The sequence below is a fragment of the Chrysochloris asiatica genome, unplaced genomic scaffold, assembly GCF_000296735.1.
Source record: "Chrysochloris asiatica unplaced genomic scaffold, ChrAsi1.0 scaffold00002, whole genome shotgun sequence".
NCBI classification, from domain to species: Eukaryota; Metazoa; Chordata; class Mammalia; order Afrosoricida; family Chrysochloridae; genus Chrysochloris; species Chrysochloris asiatica.
In genome coordinates this window covers 11628548-11655142 of record NW_006408520.1, presented here as the reverse complement: position 1 = coordinate 11655142, position 26595 = coordinate 11628548, and the positions used below count along the sequence as shown (strand labels likewise).

The 26595-nt window shown below is 36.2% G+C and overlaps 1 protein-coding gene across 1 annotated transcript in view; it reads right to left on the bottom strand.

Annotated features, from left to right (window-relative positions):
• Positions 1 to 26595, bottom strand: part of DPYD (dihydropyrimidine dehydrogenase) — a 1478957-nt gene that overhangs the window by 1062144 nt on the left and 390218 nt on the right. The window contains exons 10-11 of the mRNA XM_006831042.1: positions 16153 to 16349; positions 3877 to 3958 (exon numbers count right to left, since the gene is read on the bottom strand). Coding sequence (XP_006831105.1) covers positions 3877 to 3958; positions 16153 to 16349 — 279 coding nt within the window. The remainder of the gene's footprint in view (positions 1 to 3876; positions 3959 to 16152; positions 16350 to 26595) is intronic.

The window sequence follows — 26595 nt, the reverse complement described above, 5'->3', positions numbered from 1 at the left end:
GAAAACCTTATACAAGGTCTGAAGAGGTCGGAACCAACTCAATGGCATTTAACAACATTAAGATATTTCATTTTATTTGGTTTATTTATTTCTTTTTAACATCCTTGAGCAAACATAAGTATATGAAGTCTAATATTTTCTCAAAAAGAATATTCATGGTCATTTTCCAAAATCAGTTCACTGTATACCATAAGATGATTTTTCACTCTTTAAATCAGTGCCTATGATATATGACCAGTGAAGACATATTTAAACATGTTTTGCTTGGAATAATCCTGTGCATATAGGAACGGGTAGCAATTTTTTTTTTACTTATGTTCCTATATCAGAGACAATGATTTAAAGAATTAACAGGAAAAAAATCTTAGAAAAAGAACTAGATTTTAATTCATGGTGATAACGTGTGTACAAAGTCTAACTGTGTTTCATAGGATTCTTAACTCTTATGTACCACTGTGTGGTTTCAACCACTAACCTTTCAGTTAGAAGTACAGCACTTAACCATTTGAGACACCCAAGGATACTACAGGTTAATAGATAGAAATGAAAAAAAAAGAAAAAGTTTGCAGGTTGTTGTTATTGTTGTTAAGTGACATCAGGTCTGTTCCATCTCATAACGTCCCTGTATAGAGTTTCCGATGATTAACTGGTGGGTTTGAACTGCTGACTTTGAAGTGAGCAGTCCAGTACTTATCCTTCAGTACCACACTGGGAACTTATTAGGAGGTAAGATGATGGATTTAATTCAATTTTAGATATGATGAGTTTATGTTATTTGAAAGATGCTGTTGTTAGGTGAGACCCTATACACAGAAGAACAAAACACTGTCCAGTCCCTGTGCTATTCTCATGATGGTTGTTAAATTTGAGTCCACTGCTCCTGTCACTGTATCAGTCTGTTACACTGGGGGTTTTACTTTTTTTCACTGATCTTTTGCCAAGTATAATGTTCTTCTCCAGGTACTGGTCCCTTCTGACAACATGTTCAAAGAATGAGAGACAAGGTTTCATCATCTTCACTTCCAAGGAGTATTTTGGCTGTATGACTTCCAAGACAGATTTGTTTGTTCTGTTCTTTCAGCATTCTTTGCCAACACCACAATTCAAATGTATGGACTCTTCCATTGTCCAATGTTTGTATGAAAATGAAGTGATTAAAAATACCACTGTTTGGGTCAGGAACACCTGACATCTTTGCTCTTTAACATGTTAAAGCAGTCTTTTGCAGCATATCTGCCTAATGCTGTAAGTCCTTTGATTTCTTGATTGCTGTTTCCATTAGCATTGACAATGGATCCAAGTAAAATGAAGTCTTTGACAACTTCAATCTTCTCTCCATTTATCATGACATGAATTATAGTTCTGGAATATTGGAGTGACAACTATAGGATAATCCCTGAACTACTATCCACAAGGTATGTAGTTCAAACTCACCAGTTGCTCCATAGAATCCTTATATAGAATCATTATAAATCTAAAGTACTTAACAACAATTATCAGTCCAATTGTAAGGAATTTCTTTTTATTTACACTGAGGTTCAATCCATACTGAACTTCTTTGATCTTGATTAACAAGTACAAGTTTTGTTCACTACCCAAAGCAAGGTTGTATCATCTACAAATCAAAGGCTGTTAGTCTTCTTCCAATCCTTAAGCAACATTCTTCTTCATATAATCCAACTTCTCAGATTATTTGCTCAGCACACAGATAGAATAAAAGCATGGTGAAAGGTGGTGCACAGTTCCTGATTTTAAGTTATTCAGTAGCCCCTTGGTCTGTTTCAATAAATGCACCTAAGTCTATGTACAAGTTCCTCATAAGCACAATTAAGTGTTCTAAAATTCTCATTCATCACAATGATAGCTAACATTTGTTATGATCCACACAGTGAAATGCCTTTGCATGGTCAATAAAGCACAAGGAAACACTTTTCTGTTAGTCTCTGCTTTTAGCCAAGATCAGATGGCCTAAGCAAAAATGTCCATTGTTCCACATCCTTTTCTGAAACCAGTCTGCATTTTTGGTAGTTCCCTGTCGATGTTGCTTTTGAAATATCTTCAGCAAAACATTACTGGTATATGATATGAATGATATTGTTTATTTCCACATTCCACTGGGTCACCACTCTATGAAATGGACACAAATATGGATATCTTCCTATCAGTTGTGTAAGTAGATGTCTTCCAAAATTTTGGCACAGACCAGTGATAGCCTTGAACACTGTATCAGTTTGTTTCTGTATGCATCTATTTTTATGTATATGTGCATTGAAAGGCTAAGGCCATATCATCCCCAATGCATCTGATCACGTCTGATCGCGGATGCTAAGTGGGGTTGGGCCTGCTTATTATTGGATGGGAGACTTCCTGGGAGTACCGGGTACTGTTGGACTCCTGGTGTAGCACTGTAGGATCAGCATTGGACTATGAATCCACAAGGTCTGCAGTTCAAACACAACAAATGCTCTTTGGAAATCCTGCATAGGTTCACTATGAGTCAGAATCAACTCAATGGTGCTTAAAAACAATAGGAGCAATAGTAAGAAAGACAAAGAAGATATTAAATTTATTTCAGAACCTATTTACAAAGGACTCATCTGAATGATGTGATGAAAGTAATCTGTGATGAAAGTCAAGGATAACCTGTACTGTGTTCCTGCTTTCACTCTTTTTGTTTAGCGGTTATATTTAAATGTTTTATATTAACCACCACTGCAAAATAAAATGTTTATAAGTGCAAAATTACAAAAACTTAGTTTTCAACATTTCTTTAATTTTAATTTGTATCGCTAAGTGCAAGTGCCAAGAATAGTCTGTTAATCATTTTTCAAAATACCAATTGAACATACTTACAGAACACATTATGTAAATCACAGTACTTTGTTAAGTTTTTTGTGTTATACAGGTGGTCCCTAGGTTCTAAGTGTACCTGTAAGTTGTATCTGTAGGTAAGTAAGAACAGGTGCATACCATCCTTATTTAGCATTACTTTAACAGCAAAAGACCCACAGATTTTTCAATGATTTAAAAGCTGCACATGCAGCAAGTGATGGTCTGTGATTAAGATTCCATTGGGAGTGTACAGGTTGGTTCACTCCTTTCAAAGTGCGGGCAAATTTACATAATATTAAAGGGTTAATACCAACAGTGTGTAGTTCAGGCATTTGTAACCAGGGAACTAACTGTATCTCTATGGAAAATAAACTTTTTTTTTTTAATGAAAATTAACTATTTTGAAACAGAAAAAAAACAAACAAACAATATGCTCAAAGGAAGCACCAGATTATGATACTCTTAATTCATTGAAAAGAATACAGCATTTAAAATTAAATATCAAAAACACAGTATGTCAACTTTTCAACTATCTTTAAAAGTCTACCATGTCATTTAGTTAACAACCTAGTATAATGCAAAGCTATTGTTTTTACCCATTCACATTGTGCCTATGTTGAGAAAGGATTATCACATTACCACTACTAATATGATGCATATAATAAACAAAAAATAAACCTCTGTGAGAAATCACAATCCAAATTGCGAACTCTGAATGCTTCAGAGTACACACAACTTGCATGATAAAAAAAACAACAACGTGATTATAGAAACCAAATCCTTCTATTAGCTGCACTGAACCCCTAAAGCAATTTAGGAATTTGTTTCTTACAGACAATTAATCACATACAGGCATGCCAGATGAGAACTATTGATTGCCCTTTTCCAGGCTAGTGGCATTCAGACAGTAGACAGACAAATGCCCTAAGCAAGGGAAAGCATCTTTCTGCTTCTGCCTAGTGTAGGTTTTAATTGTTCTTTCTTAAACTGCATGACATTTTGCTGTTAATCTTTACTGTAGAGTTCTCTTTGAGCAACATTTACCTTTACACCAAGGTCCTTCATAAGCTCAATCTCAAATTGGACAACATCATTTGGCAGCCGGAATTGAGGAATTTCAGAAGTACTAAAATCAAAAAGAAATAAGAAGCAGTTGAAAAAGAAAAAAAAGACTGGTATTAAAAAATGCAACATGAATTTACTGATCAGTATTTAAAGGTATCTCTCCTAAGGATATTTTGTATATGACATAATGTGAGCCCAAGGACATCAAAATTTTTAGTTGTGTGGCAAAATAATACATTGGCAATGCTTCTTCCATTATACATAGGATTACAATGAGTCAGTGTCAATTAGGCTGCAATTTACAACAATAATAAAAGCTACAGTAGGACCAAATGTGAAAATACATTTTAATCAATGTAGAATATAAATAATGAATAGAAAATTGACCAGAAGTTTCAAAACTTTTAAGTTCAATAAAGTAAATAACAAAATGATAACATATCATATATGGAATGTTGTTGTTGTTATTAAATGCTGTTGAGTCCATTACAACCCATAGCTACTCTGTATAGAGTTTCTGAGGAGCAGCTGGTGAGCTTGAACCAGAGGCTCTGTAGTTCAAAGTGACTTTGCAGTCCAGTGCATTACCCCACAACACCACACCAGGGCTCTATGAGTCCATGATATATATAATATCATATAGTAACTTGTATATAATGCATTGTTGTTGCTAAGTGTAGTCAAATTGCTTCTGATTCATAGCAACCGTATATAGGGTTTCCAAAGAGCAGCTAATGGGTTTGAACTGCCATCCTTGTAGTTCAACCAGACCTTGTAGTACAGTACTTTATCCTATAGTGCCACAGTATATGTATATAGATAGAGACATAGAGACACAGAAGGTTATAATGGTCTCAATTTTATTGCTGCTGTTATCATTAGGTATTTAAGTCTGTTCTGACCCATAGTGGCTCTGTGTCCAACAGAACTAAATACTACCCTGTCCTGCCCCATTCTTATAAACTTTGCTATGTTTGAGCCCATTTTTGTAGACAAAGTGTCACTCCATCTCAGGAAGGCTATTCCTGTTTTTTTAATGACCCTCTAACTTTACGAAGTATGATAGCTTCTCAAGGGATTGGTCCATATCCAACGTACAAAACATGAAATCTTTCCACCTCCCTTCTAAGAAGCATTATGATTACTATTCCCTCAAAACAGATTTGTTCATTCTTTTGACAATCTATTGTATGTATATTCAGAGTTATTCACTAACACCGTAATTCAAGGCATCAATTATTCTTTGATCTTTCTTCTTCATAGTCTAGCTTTTCAAGAGGTGGTTTTCATTACTCATTTTTTTAAAAATAAATATTGATTTCTACATGGAAATTCATCTGAAGAAATTCAGTTAAACTGTGATCCCCCAAACACACTGATTCAGCTACAGACATTTCTCACTTCAGTTTCCTGCAGGAAGACTGTACTTAAACCCTTGTAATATTATTCAATATTTAAACACTTGATGTGCAATTGATAAAATAGTAGCTTGTGAAGTAAAATCAGTTACTTCAATTCTGTCATTTTGAAAGATCATATGGAGTGCTTATTTATGTTAAAAATGTTTACAGAAAAGTGAAGTACCAAGCATTTCTACCAGAGCCTTCTCTAATCAAATGGGTTTGATAATTTGGTCTAATGGCCACACAGGACTCAGACAGCAGACGAACAGTTATTGTGTTTATTAGGGAATTTAACAGCTTACAATGTAAGATCTACAAATACTCAGGGTCCAATAGTTCCAATCAGCTACTGAACAAACCCCTCCACCAAAAGGCTCAGCCTTAAGTCACTCAGCTCTAGGATAATGATCAGCAAACCTATATCCTCCACTTAAGTGCCTGGAGGCAACCAATTTACAGCCAAACTTCCTGATCAAAGTCACTCAACTTTGTTTTGTGGCCTGGGAAGCCCTGTGCTCTGTCTGGTACTCTGGTTCTTGGTTCTGTTGCCACTGCTCCTCTGCCACTCTTCCAAAGTCCCAATTTCTGTCCCTGGATCGAGGCGGTTAAAAGATCGGGGATTATGGGGTCCAAGGAGTACACTTCATTATTTTATGGTAGTGAGATGTCTCCCTACTGCTTTCTGAGATGACTCATTTTAAAGCCATGCTAGAGTTTCAACATTTTACTATTACAATGAACTCTGGTCACAACCACGGCTGAATCATATTTTCCTATCTGTAGCTTTACCCTCCTACTCTTACCTACACTCAGGATGGAGTTACAGACTATGACTAGAAGAGGCATTAGATAATTCACTACATCACAACGTTAAATAGCAACAAGGGGAAGAATATTTTTGAAATTGAAACTATTTTTGTTTTCATTGTCATTTTTTATTTCATAAGACTGGTTAAAAACTGATTATTTATTTATAATATTTATATTATTTATTATTTATATTATACGATTCTTATGAAGCACAGTGACTCTAGAAGATAAACACTGGACTTCAAACCACAAGGTCATCAGTTAAGCGCACCAGCAACTCTGTGGGAGAAAGATGAGGGTTTCTATTCCCACAAAGATTTACAGCCTGGGAAACCCTATTCAGGGTTGTTATGAGTACAAACCTATTTGATGGCTCTTAACAGCAATGATTCTTACCTAAAATATTTTCATATAGTACAGGAATTGAAACTTTACAAACATTGTTGATGAAGGGATGAAACTACATTTTAAGGAGTCACAGAATAAAATTAACAGGAAATTGAGGGTCGTCCAGATAATTACCATGTTTCTGAATGATACCCCCCACACACACCCAAAATAGCTTGCAAAATTTATGAAGAACAGATAACTAGGGCTTGTATCTATGAGTGTATTGCTTTCAGCACAGGGAATTTAGAGAAAACATAATTTTTTTAAAATAATTAGCAAGGAGTTGTTATTACACCATGAAAGTAAATGAGATTACCCATTAAGATTTTGGAGGAGAAACTGGATAAAAAGACAGAAGATGTAATTTGAAAGGAATGATATGATCACTTTCCAAATTTGTTCTATTTCTGAGAGCATTTTTCTTCTTCTATGTGTACTTTTTTTTAACAATCTAAGATTTTAAATAAAATTTTCTTAATGGTAACAAAAAATCCTTTAGTACAATCAGTGGAGTACAGGTCACATAACAAGAAATTTTCTTCCCCATGTATTCATTTTTTATTTTGTTTTTTTCATATAAGTGAAAATGTCCCTTCCATTCTTTTTAAACCACAGTATTCATACCTTGGTATAGCTCTGTTTTCATTACTTCTTTTAAATATACCAGATTATATGAGTGTGTATATTGCATCACACTAGAAATCTTGGGGTATGGCACTGTAGGATCAGCACTAGATTGTTAACCACGAAGTCAGGAGTTCAAATTCACCAGCGGCCTCTTGGAAACTTTGTACAGGGTCGTTAGGAGTCCAAAAAAACTCAATGGCACTTAATAACAACAACATATTGCATCACACATGATCTCAAAATATTTCTCCTTACTATAACTATTTTTATTCGATTTCAATTCACTCTACTGTCAATCAGCATAAAACATAATACAGGAAAACTCAAAATCAAACTGACCGCCAATGTCAATTCCAACTCATCTTAATGTTGATGCCATTAGAGGTGGTTCCAATTCATAGCAACTCTATGCACAACAGAATAACACTGACTTGTCCCGCACCATCCTCAAAATTGTAGTTCAGTTTGATTCCATTGTTGCTGACCCTCCACTTTTGTAAAGATAATATCCTTCTCCAGAGTCTGGTCATCCCTCATAATATCTCCAAAGTACAAGAGACGAAGTTCTGACATCTTTGCTTCTAAGGAGTATTCTTTATGTACGTCCTCCAATTCAGAATTGTTTGCTGTTCTGGCAGGCCATGTAACACTCAAAGTTCTTGTTCAACACAGTAACTCGAAGTATCCATTGTTTTATAGTATTCTTATTCATTGCCCAACTTCCACATGCATATGAGACAACTGAAAATACCATTGCTTGGGCCAGAAGCACCTTAGTCCTCAAAGTGACATCTTTGCTTTTGAACATTTTAAGAGTTCTTTTGCAGCAGATTTGCCTAATGCATCATTTGGTTTCTTAATTGCTGCTTCTACAAGTATTTATTGTGGAGGAAAGCAAATTGAAGTATTTGAGAACTCCAATCTTTTCACCATTTTATTATGATGTCATTTATTGGCCCAGTTGTGAAGATTTTCATTTTCTTTACATGGGGAATGCAATCCATACTGAAGGGAGAATCTTTTACCTTTATCAGTATTTCAAGTCCACTTTACTTCCAGCAAGCAAGGTTGTATCACCTGTAAATTGCAGACTGTTAATGAGTCTTTTCTAATTATATGCCACATTCCTCTTCATATAATTCAGGTAAATGATACAAGGATATAACCTTGATATACAACTTTCCTGATTATGAGCCATTCAGTTTCCCCTTGTTCTGTTTGAAAGACTGCCTCTTGGTCTATGTATAGGTTGCTCATAAACACAGTGAAGTATTTTGAAATACCCATTCTTCACAACATCAGCTATAGTTTTTATGATCTACACAACTGAATGCCTTTGTCAACAAAGCACAAGGGATTCTCTGCTTTCAGACAAGACCCATCTGAAGTCAGTAATAAAATCCTTCATTCCACATCCTTTTCTAAATCCATCTTGAATTTCTGGCAGCTGTCAATATACTGCTGCTATCATTTTTTAATTCTCTTCAGCAAAATTTAATTGCATGTGATATTAATGATATTGTGCGATGATTCCTGGATTTCACTGGGTCACCGTTTTTTGGAATGAGCATAAATATGGATCTCTTCCAATTGGTGGGTCCAGTAGCTACTTCTCAAATTTCTTGACATAGATGAGTGAACACCTCATTGCTACATCAATTTGTTGAAACATTTCAATTCACATTCTGCCAATTCCAAGAACCTTGTATTTCACCAATACCTTCAGTGATTCTTGAACTTCGTTCAGTACCATTGGTTCTTGATCACAAGGTACCTTCTTGAAATGACAGTGATTCAGTGTATTCCTTTCATTTTATTTGCTGTTTCGATCATTATTCATAATTTTCCCCACAAATTCTTCAGTATTATAAACCATGGCTTCAATTTTTCCTTCAATTCTTTCCGTTTAAGGAATGCTGACTGTGTTCTTCTTCCCTTTTGTTTTTCTAACTCCCAGTATTTGCACATTTCAATATAATATTTGACTATGTCTTCTTGAACTACCCTTTGAAATTTTCTGTTCAGACTTTTACATCTTCATTTCTTCCAGTCACTTTAGCTTCTCTAAGATCAAGAACAAGTTTCAGAGTCTCTTCTGACATCGATTTTGGTCTTTTCTTATTTCCTGTACTTTCAATGACTTTTCACTTTCTTCATGCAACCTGCTGTTCTTGATATCATCCCACAACTCTTCTCATTTCGTTCCTTTGTCTAATGCATAAAATCTATTTACATGGTCTGTAATTTATGTGGGATATTCTCAAGGTTATTATTTTGGAAGATGGGAACTTTTTAAATTCTTGTCAGCTTCAGCCTAAACATGTATATGAGCGATTGATCTTCTATTCCACAGTTTCTCCCAGGTTTTGTTTCTCCCTAGTCTGTCCCCACAGATGTAGTCAATTTGATTCCTGTATATTCTATCTAGTGAGATCAAAGCACATAGTCACATTTGATAGTGCTTTAAAAAGTATTTGCAATGAGTAAGTAATTGGTATTGCAAAATTCGATCATGTGATCTCTGACATTGTTTCTATCACCAAGGTCATATTTTCCAACTACTGATCCTTCCTCTTTGTTTCCAACTTTTTCATTCCAATCATCAGCATTTATCAATGAATCATGATTGCAAATTTGATCAGTTTAAGACTGAAGAAATGGGTGGAATTCTTCAATTTTTGCATCACTGGATTTTGTGACTGGTGCAGAATTTGGATAATAATGGTATTTATTGGTATTCCTTGAAGGCATATTGATATTCTGCATTCACAGACAGCACTGTACTTAAATACAGATAATGAAATGTTCTTTTTAATGATGAGCGTGATACCATTTCCATTCAATTCTTCATTCCTGGCATAGTAAACCATGTGACTGTCTTGCTCAATATGGCCAATAACAGTACACTTCAGCTTGCTAATATCAATAGGATATTGATATTTATGTGCTCCATTTAATTTTTGACAACTTCCAATTTACCTAGATTCATTCTTCATACATTCCACATTCTAATTATTAATGGAGGTTTGCAGTGTTTCTTCTCATTTTCAGTTATGACCCATCAACAAATGGGTCTACTACAAGCTAGACACCATTTATGTCATTAAGGTCAACTCTATTTTGAGGCGATATCTCTTTCCAAGCCATATTTTGAGCATCTTTTATCCTGAGGTCAACTCTATTGTGAGGAGACATCTCTTTCCAAGCCATAGTTTGAACATCTTTTATCCTGAGGTCTCATCTTCCATTACTATATCTGACATTGTTCTGTGGGTATTCATAAGATCTCAAAAGTGTCCCACCTGTCCTTCTTCCTAGTTTGTCTTAGTCTAGAAGCTCCAATGAAACCTTTCCACCTGTTGTTGTTAAGAAGTAACGAATTGGTTCCAATGAATAACAACCCTGTATAGGGTTTTAAAGGTGTGGCTGGTGGGTTTGAACCACTGACCTCACAGTTAAAACTGACTTTTCAGTCCAGCACCACACCAGGACTCTATGGGTGACCTTGCTGGTATTTAAAATACTAGTGGCATAGCAACCAGCTTAATAGCAACACACAAACCACCATAGTATGACAAAATACCAGATGAGTGGTGGTTCCAACTCATCGCAACACTGTATTAGGGTTTTGAGACTGTAACTTTTTTTCTTTTAATTTTTATTGTGAATTGAGTGATAGTTTACATGGGAGAACACTGGTTTTACACTCATTGCTTCACTGCAATAATTACAATCTCCTCCGAGCATCATCATTCGACAGTATTTGATTCTATTCCCTATGTGTTTTTTTTGGGGGGGGGAGTGGATGTACATAAAAACACTGAGAAATATATAATCATTTAAACAGCTAAACAGCACATTCTGCAAGCCTGCCTCCTGGCCACCAGCAACAGGCCACCAACACACAGCTTTCTCTTCCCATGAGTCTAGAGTCCTCAGCTGAACTATTTCTCCAGGCCCTCATCTCTATCTCCATCTATGGTGTCGCTGCTTCTCTGGATAGGGGCCCACATTCCGCTGTGCTCTTCTTCCTTGATGGCCCTAGGGTCCACTCTTCCTAAACTATAAGATTAACTACTCCGCTCTTTTTGTTAAAACTTCTACCTTTACAGTTGTGACAATTGCAATTAGTCATGATAACAATTACTATTGAACATAAGAATCTTATCCCCATCTCCTTTCACTGTACCCATCTAGACAAGATGATTACTATTCCTTCCTCCACACACTCAGAAACTAAACTGCCTCTTGAAAACTTGTAAGGCAGTCACTACTTCATATCTTTATAGACTCCACCCCCACCATTTTAGTTAGCCAATGTCTAAGTTGCCTGTCCCTATCAACCCTGTATACAAAAGAGATAGGATTGATCCTTGATGTGAGGACTCCTCTTAGTTGATATTTTCAGCTACTACATCCATAAGTATAGGTCAAGTTCATCAAGTTGAGCAATTTACACTTGTTTCCTTTAACAAACAAAAAGTTTGGGTGTTGTGCGTCTCCCCTCACTACATATCAGATGGACGCTTCACTCTCAGCTCTCACCCTCCGTGGCTACGTCCTTGTCCATGAGTTCAGGTGACCCCAGGTCTCACCACACTTCAAACCAATCAGCCCTTCTTCTTATCTCTCTCATCTCTCGGTTGACTGGAGTCTATGGAACATGTTCCCATATCTTCATTGCTGCCTTTTCCCCGCTTCCACTCACCAGCAGACCACTGTGGTCACCAGCAAGCTTACATGTCTGCTCATGTGTTCCCTTTGAGTTTCAGTCTTAGATGGGGGTTTATCCTGAAAGGAATTGATTGCTTGCCTTGATGGCTTCCCAGCAAACAACTTGCTTGTTATTGTAGTAGCCAATCAGCCTGCAATTTTGTTTTGGATTTTTCCTGCTGGTCTTTCTTTCAAGAAGTTTCTATTTCTCTACCTGTTCCAGACTGGTCTGCTTTTCCATTCAACTGGGAATCATCAACCTCAGAAGGTTCTGTATGGAAATTAGGATCCCACAGAAGGTTCTATTCATTACAAAGTTTCTGCTGAAAGCCTATTTCACCTTTTAGGTATTCTAATCAATTATAGACTGAAGATGTGCTTATAAGCTTTCTGTAATCTTGTTTCCTAATATCCCTTTGTATTCCTCTCAAGTGTCTATTTTATATAAGTAGGCAAAGGAAACCAATATTCATAAGGCATTCAAACATCTTAACATTATTTCCCCTCTTTAACCTATTCAGACTATGCCTCTATCACTGTATCACAAAGCCCTGTTTTTCCAAGGTTGAGCATACATCACTATTTACCTGTCTCACTTGACCCATGCAAACCTGCCTTAGTGTTCGCCCACCCACCTTGTTCTTCTATTCTCCTTCCCCTTCTTATGTCTTATCCTCCCTAACACCCAAACTATGATGTGTCATACTTCTACCCTGTGCTATCCCATCCTCCCCTTCCCACACCTGTACCCAACAAATAATTTTTTTTTCCTTTTATTATGGTCATCTTTTCTGAAGCTTTTACAATAATGGTTTTTTGTAATATTTGTCCTTTTGTGACTAAGTAATTTCACTCAGCATAATGTCCTCAATATTTATCCATGTTATATGGTAGCTTGCAGCTTCCTTGTTATTCTTCAAGGTAGCATAATTGTCCATTGTGGTTATATACCAAAGCTTCTTTTCTATTCTTCCATTGATGGACACTTGGGACGTCTCTATCTTTTTGCTACTGTGAATACTGCTGCTTTAAACATTGCTGTGCCAATATCTACTCTTGTTATGGATCACATTTCTTGTGTATATATACCAAGTAGAGGAACTGCTAGATCATATGGTATTTCTATTTCCAACTTTTTGAGGAAGTGCTATATTGTTTTCAGGAGTGGTTGGACCACTGTGAATTCCCACCAGCAATGTAGGAGGATCCCAGTCTCTCCAGATCCTCACCAGCATTTATTGTTCTCTCCTTTTTGAACTTCTCTGTTATTGCTATTGTGAGATTATATTTCATTGTTGTATTGATTTGCATCTCTCTAATTGCTAATGTCCTAGTGTGGTGCTGTGGGTTAATGTGCCAGACAGCATAGCCTTTTGAACTTCAAGGTCCGTGGTTCAAGCTCACCAGCTGCTCCTTGGAAACCCTATACAGGGTCACTATGGGTCGGAACCAACTCAATGGCACTTAACAACAACAAGAACAATGGCTAATGATCATGAACATTTCTTGGCGAGACTCAACTTCTATCTTAAGGAATATGCACAACTTACAACTGTTAGAGTTGCTGGTGGGTTTTAACCACCAACCTTGAAGTTAACAGTTCAATGGTTATCTCACAATGCCACCAGGTCTCCTATAACATATGAGGATAAGTCAAGAAATTTGCTCTTGAAAGTGCCGTTGAGTTGGTTACACTCAATGAACTTTGTTAAGTTTTCAGATTTTGTAAATCAATATGTGAGTAGAAAGGCTCATTTTTCTCCTGTGGAGTGGCTATTAGGCTCAAGACACTAAAACGTGTAGTTCTTAGTCTAGCATTTATCCTCCAGAGTCACTGTGTTCAACAGTCAAAAAGTATTGCTACAAATTTACAGACACCTTTATTTAATAATATTATCAAAATGTGAAGTTATTGTTGCTCAACATAGCCTTCATCTAAGTCCATATGCTTCTGAAGGCAGTATTTCCATCTCTTTAACCCTTCCCTGAAGAACTGTTTCTATTCCTTTACACCAAGCTAGTAATTCTGACATCCTCAAAGGGCTCAAAATATATTCCTTGAAAATGTTCTTAGAGTTATAGAACAACAGCAAAAAACACTGAAGGAGTATAATCAGGATTATAAGGTGGATAGGGTAAGTTTCCAAAACAAAAATTCTATAGCGTAGCCCTTGATGCCCTTGAAGAATGAGCAACTGCCTTATTTTGATGGAAAAAAACATTATCTATTGGAAACCCTATAAAGGGTCGCTATGGGTCAGAATCGACTCAACGGCACTTAACAACAACATCCTACTAGTAAATAATTAGCAAATATATAAAAACATAATTTTAGCATAAATTTATATGATTTAGAAATGCCTAGATTGCATTAAGGAGTCCTGGTGTGACACTGTGGGTTAATAAGCTGGACAGCAAGATATGAGTTTCAAACTCACCAGCTGGTTCTGGGAAACCCTATACAGGGTTGCAATGGGTAAGAAATGACTCAAAGGAACTTAACAACAAGCTGCCATAAAAGGAGCTCTGATAGCGTAGAGGTTACAAGTGGGACTGCTAACCTCAAGTTCAGCAGTTCGAAACTACCAGCTCTTCCACAGGGAAAGATGAGGCTTTCTGTTCCCATAAAGATTTATAGCCTCGGAAACCCTATGCAGGGTCACTATGAGTAGGAACCCATGCCATGCCACATATCCACCAACATTTGAATTTAAAAAGTCACAGGGATGGTAACAATCATGACAATTTTCTACCAAAACTGTCAACAGAGAGTAATTCTGAAACAGGGCTATTTCCATTTTAGTCTTCTTGTGAAAAGGTAATTAAGGGAATATATATTTTTTTCAATGTTTCCAAGATACACAACAATTAAGTTGATACTTTTTAAATTAGTTCAAATATTCACTGATGTGTATAATTGAAAAAATAGCACAATGCTACACATATGTTGTTAATAGATTATGTTTTTTTCCAATTAATAAAGCTGGATAAAGCACCATTTAAAAAGATAGTCTAATTCCTTTCAGCAAAATAATGTATTCCGCAGCTTACATTCTAGGGGAAAAAAAAAAAGGATAAAGTATGTATAATCTTCTAAAACTCCTAGTGGTGAAACATCAATACAGAGGAGTAATTAATTCTTGACAATCAAGTTATTTATTTGTTTGGCTTATTTAGTCTTCATATCTTCTCTAAAGGGTCCTCTTACTATGTGATATTTTTGTCTGATGATTCCATTAATGATTATGATAGTTTTTCTTGGGTTTCACATACGGACATTTGATCACTATTCAACTTCACACATTTATTAACGCATTTTTGAGGTGCCAGAATATGTAAAAATTGTAAGCACAGATTACAGTCAGAAGTTTATTAAATGCATTCTGTGGTGAATATATCTGATAATTATTAATTAAAGAATGGTTCAGTTATTATCACAAATTTAAAGTCTAAATACAAAAACAGACTAGATGGTTGTAATTCTTTTTCTAAGTAAGATGACGCCTACAGAAAATTGACCAATGTTATAAATCCAAATTCTTTATTCTTACATTGAATGTTTTAAGCTAAATTAATATATACTCCATATTTATAATAAGTTTAATTTCTGTGATCATAAATGTAGTACGTGATCACTATAGAGTCCCTTTTAATTTAAGTAAATCAAAGTATATATGTATTTACTAACCTTGGTTTGAATAAACTTAATGAAACAAAGTGCATATTTTTCAAGTGAGTAAAATATCTATATGACAGAATTCAGGCTTAAATTAATGATAATGAATAATATCAAATACCATTAAGGAATCTATAAGAAAAACACTGCATGAACATATTACACCAGAACATTTTCAGTAGGTTCTTACTTAATTGTAATCACATGCAAGACTTAAGATTATTATAAACTTAAAATACATGAGCAAGAACTTCCTGATAAAAAAAATGAATACTCTAATATTCTATGGAATTAGTTTTCCCCATCATTAAATCCCATAATTTTCAGAAATATCTTCATTAAAGGAATGATTCACAGTGACAAAGCAGCTTTTTCCAAGATTGGTATCTATAAAATATTTGGGTTAAATTAATCTTAAATTCATATAATTAGAGGAAATTTAAAATAAATACTGTTTCAAACAAACAGTAAAATTGAAAGTGAGTAATATAATCAAAATTTGAACATTTGTAGAAAGAACACTTACAATACCATCTGTGAGCTTGAAGTTTCTATATAATTATGAACCAATAATTTTCATAATTTTTTATCCCTTCATTTTAGTCATTATAAAAATAAAAGAAATTTAGACATTACCTTAAACCACCAACATAGTCTTGTTTTTCAAAAATAGTGATGTCAGAGTAGCCTAATCGAGCCAAAAAGGAAGCACAGCTGATACTTGCAGGCCCAGCACCAAAAAGAGCAATCTTTGCAGAATAGGCTTCAGGCATTTTGTCTGGGCTAGGCAGAGAAGGATTTCGGATTTGTGAAATATTCATTGCTTTGAATACCTACAAAGAAATCAATTACCATAGTTAATGTTTCAATAATAACTTTTGACTTCCCAAAAATGTTTTCAATAAGGCTCACTTTCATCAGTGTTTCATAATAATAAGCAGTAAATTATCAGTATTCATATGGAATATTTAGAAGTTCAATTGATTCAAATACATGGGAATTTATATCTGATTAACTCGTTCTGAATCTTGGGAAATTACTATCCAGCATCACAATTCCTCTAGGAAGCATTCCTGATTCACCACTCCTGCTTTTATCGAGTAGGTAGCAATTCACAGCAACCCTATGCACAGCAGAACTGAACACTGCCTGGTGCGGGTCCAACCTCACAACTGTTGCCACGCTTGAGCCACCTACTCATGTTGCCACTCTGCCGATCCATCTCGCTGACCCTCCACCTTACCAAACATGATATCCCTCTAAAGAGACTAGTCCCTCCTGACAATGTGTCTGAAGAATGGGAGAGGAAGTCTGGCATCCAAGGAGCAATCTGGCTGACTTCTTCCAACACGGAACTGTTTGTTCTTTTGGCAACCCATGCATGGCACTTTCAATATTTTCCTCCAACACCATAACTCAAAAGCATCAATTCTTCTACAGTCTTCCTTATTCATTGTCCAACTTTCACATGCATACAAGGTTACTGAAAAATACCATGGCTTGGGTAAGGAACATCTTTGCTCTTCAATACTTTAAAAAGGTCTTCTGCAGCAGATTCGCCTAATTCAATATGTCCTTTGATTTCCTGACTGCTGCTTCCATGAGTGTTAATAGTTGATCCAAGAATAATGAGTCCTTGACAACTTCAATCTTTTCTCCGTTGATAAGAATGTTATTAGTCCAGTGGTGAGGATTTTGCCTTCTTTATATAGAAATGCAATCCATACCAAAGGCTGTGGTCCTTAATCTTCATCAGTAAGTGTTTTAAGTACTCTTTGCTTTCAGCAAGCAAGGCTGGATCGTCTGCATTTCGCAGGAAGGTAATGAGTCTTCCTCCTCCAATCCTGATGCCATGTTTTTCTTCACAGAACCCAGCTTCTCAGATTATTTGCTCAGCATACAGGTTAAATAAGTATAGTGAAAGAATACAACCCTGTCTTACCTTTCTTAATTTTAAACCATTAATTGTGCCCATGTTCTGCTCTAACAACTGCCTCTTGGTCCAGGTACAGATTCCTCATGAGCACAATTAAGTGTTCAGGAATATTCATACTTCACAATGTTGTCCATAGCTTATCATGATCCACACAATCAAAACCCATTACAAAAATCAAATAAAGCATAAGTGAACATCTTTCTGATATTCTCTGATTTCAGACACTATTCATCGGACATTAGGACTGACATCCTACATTCCACGTCCTCTTCTGAATCTGGTTTTAACCTCTGGAAGTTCTCTGTCAATGTATGCTTGTAGCCATTTCTGTACTCTTATCTAAATTCCTGATCTTCCACTGAGGAACTACAGTCCCTCTTGTACCTCCAACATAGCTGAATTCCTGGTGACACGGGTAAGTATTGGGTTGCTAACCAAAATATTGGTGGTTCAAACTCATCAGTCACACCATGGGAAAAAGATGAGGCAGTCTGCTTTGAAAAACATTTACAAGCTTGGAAACCCAAGGAGCAATTCTACTCTCTCCTATAAAGTCCTATCATTTGGAATCAACTCTACATAAGTGGATTGGTTCTTGGTTTGGAACTTACCCATTTACATGTCATTTTTCCATTTTAAGCTGTAAAATGTTATCTTTTTGAGTCAAGTAATATGTTGTATATATTGTTGTTATTGTTAAGTGTCATCAATTCGGTTCTGATTCATAGCAACCCCATATGGGGTTTCCAAGGAGCAGCTGGTGGGGTTGAACTGCCAACCTTGTAGTTTACAGAAGAGTGCTGATCCAACAGTGACACATCAGTAGTACCACATCGTATATGTTTTGGTGATTTTTTTAATGCCTACTTTTTCATTACTAGCAATTAGCTATTTGTCTAGTGCATAGAGCTCTGGTAGCATAGTGGTTACGAATTGGGCTGTGAACCGCAAGGTCAGCAGTTTGAAACTACCAGGTGTTCCGTGGGAGAAAGATGAGGCTTTCTGCTCCCGTACAGATTTACAGCCTTGGAAACCCTGTACAGGGTCGTTATGAGTCGGAACCGACTCCACAGCACGTAACAAAAGCAACAGTCATTCAGAAAATACTTTGTTGACTCTGGTTATTATATATGGACTTGTGGTTGCTAGGTGCCATTGAGTCAATACCAACTAATAGCAATCTTATGCACAACACAACGAAACACTTCCAAGTCCGGGACCACCCTCACAATTGTTGCTTATGCACAACACAACGAAACACTTCCAAGTCCAGGACCACCCTCACAATTGTTGCTTCATTTAAGCCCATTGATGCTGCCACTGTGCCAATCCATCTCACTGAGGGTCCTCCTCTTTTTCTCTGACCCTCCACTTTACCAAACATGATATACTTCTACAGGGACTGGTCCCTCCTGACTGTATGTCCAAAGTATGAGAGATCAAGTCTGGCCGTCCTGGTTTCCAAAGAGCATTCTGGCTGTACTTGTTCTAACACAGATCTGTTTGTTCTTTTGACAGTCCATGACACTTTCAATATTTTCCTCAATACCATAACTCAAATGCATCTATTCTTCTTTGGTCTTCCTTATTCACTATACAATTTTCACGTGCATATGAGGTTATTAAAAATACCATGGCTTGGGTCAGGTGCTCCTTAGTCCTCAAATGGACATATTTGCTATTCAACACATTAAAGAGGTCGTATACAACACATTTGACTAATACAATAAGTCACTTGATTTCATGACTACTTCTTCCATGAGTATTGTAGGTTGATCCAAGCAAAATGAAGTCTTTGACAACTTCGATCTTTAGTCCATTTATTTTGATGTTATTCATTTGTCCAGTGGTGAGGAGGATATTTGCTTTCTTTACATTGTGCTGCAACCCACACAAAATGTTGTCATCTTTAATCTACAAGTGTAAGCTTGTTAAGTGCTCTTCACTAGATTGTTTGTTAATGAGCCTTCCAAACTAAATAAATATGGTGAAAGAATACAACTACAGTGCACACCTTTCCTATTTTTAAACCACAAGTCTTCCTTTGTTCTGTTTAAACAAGTGCCTTTTGTTCTACGTAGAAGTTCCTCATGAACACAACTGAGTATTACAGAATACTCATTTTCCACAATGTTGTCCACAGCATGTCATGATCCACACAATCAAAATCTTTGGGTAGTCAATAAAACACTGGTAAACATGTATCCGATATTCTCAGGTTTCACTCAAGATCCATTTGACATCAACAGTGATATAACTTTGTCCCACATCCTCATCTGAATCCAGATTGAAACTTTGTCAATATTGTCAATATACTCTTATAACCATTTAAAAATTATATTCAGCAAAATTTTACTTCCATGTGATATTCATGATATCGTCCAATGATTTCTGCATTCTGTTGGATCACCTCTTTTTGGAATGGGCACTAATAGTGGTTTCATCCAATTAGTTGGTCCAGTACCTGCCTTCCAAATTCTTGGCATAGATGAGTGCGTGCATTGAGAGCCACATCATTTGGTTGAACGATTTCAGTTTCTATTGCATCAATTCCCAGAGCCTTTTCTTTTCCAATACCTTCGATGTACCTTGGACTTCTTCCTTCAGTATCATTGGCTCTTGAGCATATGCTACCTCAAATGGTTGAACATCAACAATTTCTTTTTGGTAGTGTGACTCTTTGTATTCTTTCCATCCTTAAATGCTTGGTGCATCATTCAATATTTTGCACACTGAGTTTCATTCAACATTTTCCCCAAAGAATCCTTCAATATTGCAAGCTGAAGTTTGAATTTTTTCAGTTCGTTCAATGAGAAATGCTGAGTATATTATTGAATTTTGGTTATCTAACTTCAGGAATTTGTGCATTTCATTGTAACACTTTACTCTGAATTCTAGTGCTGCCCTTTGAAATTTTCTGTTCAGTTCTTTTACTTCATCATTTCTTCTAATCGCTTTAGTTTCTCAATGTTAAAGAACAAGTTTCAGTCTCTTTTGACTTCCATTTGGGTCTTCATTTCTTGCCAGTCTGTAATGATCTTTTCCTTTCATGTGTTGATGTCAACTACTTAGATCTTCAGTCAAAATGTTCAGTGCATCAACTCTCTTCTTGAAATTACCTCTTATTCAGTTAGGATATACTTTAGTCATATTTTGGTTCTCATGGACTTGTTGTAATTTTCTTCAGATTCAATCTGAAATTGCATATGAGTTATTGTTTGTCTGTGTCACAGTTTGCCTTTGGCCTTGTTTTGGCTGATGATACTGAGCTTCTCCATTCTTGCACTGATGTAATCAGTTTAATTCCTGTTTATTTCATTTGATGTGGTCATTATGTATAGTTGCCATTTTTGTCATTGCAAAATCCTATCATGCTATCTTCAGTATCATTTCTATCACCAAGGTCATAAGTTCCAACTATTGATCCTTCTTTTTTTCCAACTTTTGCATTCTAATCCTAGACAATTATCAATGCATCATGACTGCCTGTTTGATCAATTTCAGAACACAAAAGCCAGTGTTGTTGTTATGTGCCGTGGAGTCGGTTCTGACTCATAGCGACCCTGTACAGGGTTTTCTAAGGCTGTAAATTTTTACGGGAGCAGAAAGCTTCATCTTTCTCCTGTGGCACATCCAGTAGTTTCAAATTGCTGACCTTAAGGTTCACAGCCTGATTCGTAACCACTATGTTACCAGAGCTCATTCCTTCACCATTGCATTTAGTGATTGGTGTGAAATTTAAATAACAGTGGTTGTAATTGTTAATGTTTTATGTCAGTCTGGCTGTGCCAGAATTCTCAGTGGCTTAGCAGTTAAGAAGCAGTTATCATCTCCATGATGAGATCTAGTATGATGCAATTACAACCACTATGCAATCTTACTTGATCAGCTCTGATACCATGTAATTAGTCTATGTGTTGTAAATCCTCACTTGTATAATTTTAGTGAAACTGGAATCATTCTATAGGATTGGCTGTATCTGGAGTCAATCTCTTTTCAGTTATCAAATCTGAGGGAAGTGAGCAGAGCTAGAAAGGCTCACTGTCACCATGAAAGAAGAGCTGGGAGTGGAGTGCCTCCTTTGGATCTGGGTTCACTACACTGTGAAACTCCTACATCCAGATGAAGAGTGATGCCAAGACACATAAAAAAAAAACCTCCAAAGAATGCAGGACCAACAAACAAATGCCTAAATGAGATAAGGACATTCCGCTCCAGCTGGTGCCCTGAATTCAAACTTCTAGCCTCCAAAACCATGAGAGAATATATTTCAATTAAAGTCATCCACTATGGTACTTCTGTTATAGCAGCACTAGATACCTAAATCACTGATATTAACCAGTCTTCCTTATAGACATGTTGTTATTATCCAACCACAGACCATTGTTAAGTTGTACTTAAACATAGATATTGAAATGTTCTTTCTGATGATGTGACATTATTCCTTTTCAATAACCACATGACTATCTAATTCTAAATGACCAATACCAGTCCATTTCAGCTCTCTTATGGCTATAACAATTCTTATGCTTTCCATTTTTTTCGACAAAATCCAGTTTTTCTAGATCCATATTTTGTACATTCCACATTCCAATTATTAATTGATATTTGTAGCTCTTTCTTCTTATTTTAAGTTTTTCCCTTCAGGAAAGAAAGATCTCAAAAGCTCTGCTCCATTCAAGCCATAACGGTCAACTTCACTTTGAAGAGCAGCTCTTCACCAGCTGTATTTTCAGTGTCTTCCAACCTGAGGGCCTCACTTTCTGGCACTATATCAATATTCTGCTGCTATTCTTGTAAAAATTGTCTGACTCTCCTTTTTCCTAGGTTTCTTAGTCTGGAAGCTTCCCAAAAACTTGTCCACTGGAGGTGACACTATGGGTATTTAAAATATGGATGGAATAGTTTCCAGGATCACAGCAACACACATGCCAATACAGTATGACAAACTGAAAGTTTTATGTATATGTCTATGCATATATGACATATAATATATAAAAATTAATGACAACTTATATATGCAAATTAACAAATCATTTAATTTTCAATAGCTATATAATCATACTTTTATTTTCACCAAAATTTTGAGTTTCACAAATTTTATATATATTTTGCAGTTGATCCTTTTTCTCACCAACTAATACAGTATGGCATTGTAGGGTAAGCACTCAACTGCAAAGTTGAACATCAGTGGTTCAAACTCACCAGCCGCTCATCGTAAACTCTATATTCACTAGGAGTTGGAACCGACTCAACGGCACTTAATTGCAACCAACCAATAGAAATGAATAAACATGTTTTTTTGACCTTTTCTTTTATTTCAAAGCAAACTGAAAAAGGAACTAAATAATGAAGATTCTACATTAATAAACTATCCTATTTAATAATTAAAAGGAGCTCTGGTAGCGTAGTGGTTACGAATCGGGCTGCGACCCTTAAGGTCAGCGGTTCGAAACTACCAGCTGCTTCGCGGGAGAAAGATGAGGCTTTCTACTCCCGTAAAGATTTACACCCTCGGAAACCCTATACAGGGTCGCTTTGGGTCGGAACCGACTCGATGGCACATAACAACAACAACAACAATTTAATAATTAAAACTTATGTGAAATCTATTTCTTTATGGTCAAAAGCAAAATTGTTACTAACTCCTTTACATACTTTTTACAGACATTTAAAACACACAAATACATTTAATCATATAAGCTAAGTATGCAGATAAACTTATCTAAAAATCTGCATTATGCAGTGAAGAATGTGGCATCAGTATTGCAGGAATATTCATTTATGACCTGTGATATTTGCTGAAAATCAAGTGGACTTAAAATACTTACTGATGAAAATCAAAGACCACAGCCTTCAGTATGGGTTGTACCTTATAGTAAGGAAAACAAAAATCCTCACCACTGGACCAATAATAAACATCATCAAGATTAATGGAGAAAAGATTGAAGTTGACAAAGACCTCATTTTGCTCAGTCCAACCATCAACACTCACGGAAACAAATAAATCAAACAATGTATTGCATTAGGAAAATCTGGTGCACAAGAATTCTTTAAAGTTGTTCAAGAGCAAAGATGTCAGTTTGAGGACTAAGGTGTGCCTAACACAAGTCATGGTATTTTAAGTAACGTTGAATGTATATGAAATTGGGACAATGAACAAAGAAGACAGTAGAAGAACTGATGCATTGCAGTTTTGGTGTTGGAGCAGAAAATTAAAAATACCAAGGACTTGGCATATATACAAGAACACACACACTTGGAGATAATACCCAGCTTCCCTGGCTTCAATGGCTGGATGATCAGAACTCAACTAGAAGAAGAAAGAAGAGGAAAAAAGGAGTAATCTGATACAATTTGATGAACTTGACCTACACCTATATGGATGCAGTAGCTCAAAAGAGAGAACAAATCTTTACAGCGAGGATCATTCCCACCCCCTCAATATACAGGGTAGACAGGGATGGGCAACTCGGTTACTGGCTACCAAAAATGGGGGGGCTACAAAGGCAAGAAGTGACTGGATTACAAGCTTTCAAGAGGGAACCTAGATCCAGAGGGTACGGAGGAAGGTAGACTCTCCACTGAGTCGTATCCATCTATCTGGGCAGGGCTGATGAAAGGAGATGGGGATGGCACTCATGTGGCACAATAGTGAATAATTGTTATCAGGACTAACTGTGAGGGATGGAAATGTAAAGGTAGACATTTTGTAGCAAAAGGAGGGGAGTGGTTGACTGGAGTCCAGGAGCAGGGGTCCCTGGGACCATTGAGAGAGAAGACCAGAATGCAGGACCCTACCACCCAGAGAAGCAGTGATGCCAGAGATAGAGGCAGAAATGATGACGTGGAGAGATGGAGTAGCTGGGGACTCTAGAATGGCCGGGGACTCTGGATTAACTAAAGAGAGGGAGAAGGGGTGTGTGCTGACGACCAGGGGTAAGGTTTACAGGGTGTACCCTTTGGTTGGTTGATGATGCATGGAGGGGATTATAACAATAGCAATGAAACAATGTACAAATAGCACGAATGTAACGCTAATGTTCTCCCATCTAAACTATCACATGGTTTACAATAAAACATTAAAAAAAAGAAAAAGAAAGTACCAAGGACTTCCAAAATAACAAACGAATGTGTTGGAAGAAGAACAGCAAGAATGCTCCTTAGAAGCCAGGATGGCCAGACGTTGTCTCTCATACTTCAGACATACTATTAAGAGGGACCAGTTCCTGGAGAAGGACATCATACTTGCTAAAGTAGAGGGTCAGCAAAGAAGAGGAAGACCCCCACAACAAGATTTGTCAAAGTGGCAGCAGCAATTAGCTCAAGGAGCAATTGTAAGGTTGGCAGGATCAGGCCAACCTTACAATCTGTTTTGCATAGGGTCACTGTGAGTAGGTACTGACACGATGGCATCTAACAATAACAACAACTAAAAGAATTAGTGCACTGGAATTATAGTGTTGGAGAAGATTATTAAAAGTACCATGGACTGCTAAAAGAATAAACAAATTTGTGTTGGAAGAAGTACATCCAGGATAACCAAACTTCATATATACTTTGGGCATGTTATCAGGTGTGACCGGTCCCTGGGAGAAGGATATTGTGCTTGGTAAAGGTTCAGAGAGCAAAGAGAGAATGACCCAAACCAGATGAACTGGAACAATGGCAGCAACAATGGGCTCAAGCGTAGCAACAATTGTGAGGATGCCTGTGATGGGCTGGTGTTTCATTCTGTTGTACATAGGCTCTCTATGAGTCCGAACTGACTCAAGGTCACCTAGTAACAATATTCATTATATTATATATTACAATATCTATTATAACACAGGATCAGGTAGAGATATAGTTAATTTCCTTTATGGATTAACTAAATGCCTTTTTTACTTCATATTGATTTGAGTATTCTTAGCTTTGCAAATAAATAATTTAAAAAATTCATTTTCTCATGTTAAATTATACTATTGTTGTTTTACTAAATGTCCAGGAATTGATTCTAACTCATAACAACCCTGTATAAGGTTTCTAAGGAGTTCCTGGGAGGTTTGAACTATCAGCCTTGCAATTAGCAACACAATATCATTTATAAATTGATGCTGCATTGCAACAAACTTCAAAATGGGAAAACATAAAAGTTTTAAAAAATCATTTGTTGCTGACAACTAATAGAACAGAAGAGAAGTTAATGTGGATATATATGGATTTAAAGGCTGAAAAGCTTATAATGTGAAAATAAGCTGTGATAACTTTATAGATTAGATTTGTGAAATATCTGCCTTGTTATGTTCACTCAGTAGCAAGAAAATGTTTCAGTTTGAGATACTGAACAAATCAGATATAACTGTTATCCTATGGCATGTAAATGAACTGGAAATTATCCAATTCTATTATATATGCATAAATATTTACATTAATTTTATGAAATATTTAAATGGCTTTTAAAAAAAGAAACTGAAAATTTACATATTATTACATTTATTATCATTAATATTTATATTATCCCTACATAGTTGGAGGTTCTCTGTAGGTAGGAAAGAATGAAAGTGAATGCACTCAATCCATAGGGCACCTCATTCATGTATTAGAATGTGAATGGTTATCCCTGATCTGTGCAACTTCAGGCTCTGCACCTTATGAGCTGCTCAATATATACTGAATAAATGCGTCTGATCAATGTAATAACCTAGGAATCTATATTTTGCCTTTACCTGTTCAGTTTTGTTCCTTTTCCCATTGCAGTATATTATACCACTTAATTTTAACGAAGGCTGAAACTTATTTGTAGTTGAAAGAGAATTCTTGAGCAACCATTGTGTAATTTTTTAGCAAAAAAAGGCAATACAGTTTAGAGATCAGGCTTTGAAACTAGACTACTAGTCTTGTCCTTCATCATTTCATGGTGTTTGTTGCAAAGCAAGTTCCTTTACATTTGTATACTTAAGTCTCCTCAACTGTAAAGTAAGGTCAATACTATTTAGTTCATGGAGCTACTAAGAAACTTAAATGAGTTAATATATATAAAGCACTGTAATTAGTTAATATATGTAAAGCACTGTAATTAGTTAATATATGTAAAGCACTCTAGAAAACTGTCTGACTCTGCAGCAAATGTCACTTTTCAAGTCACATATTATCCAATAAAC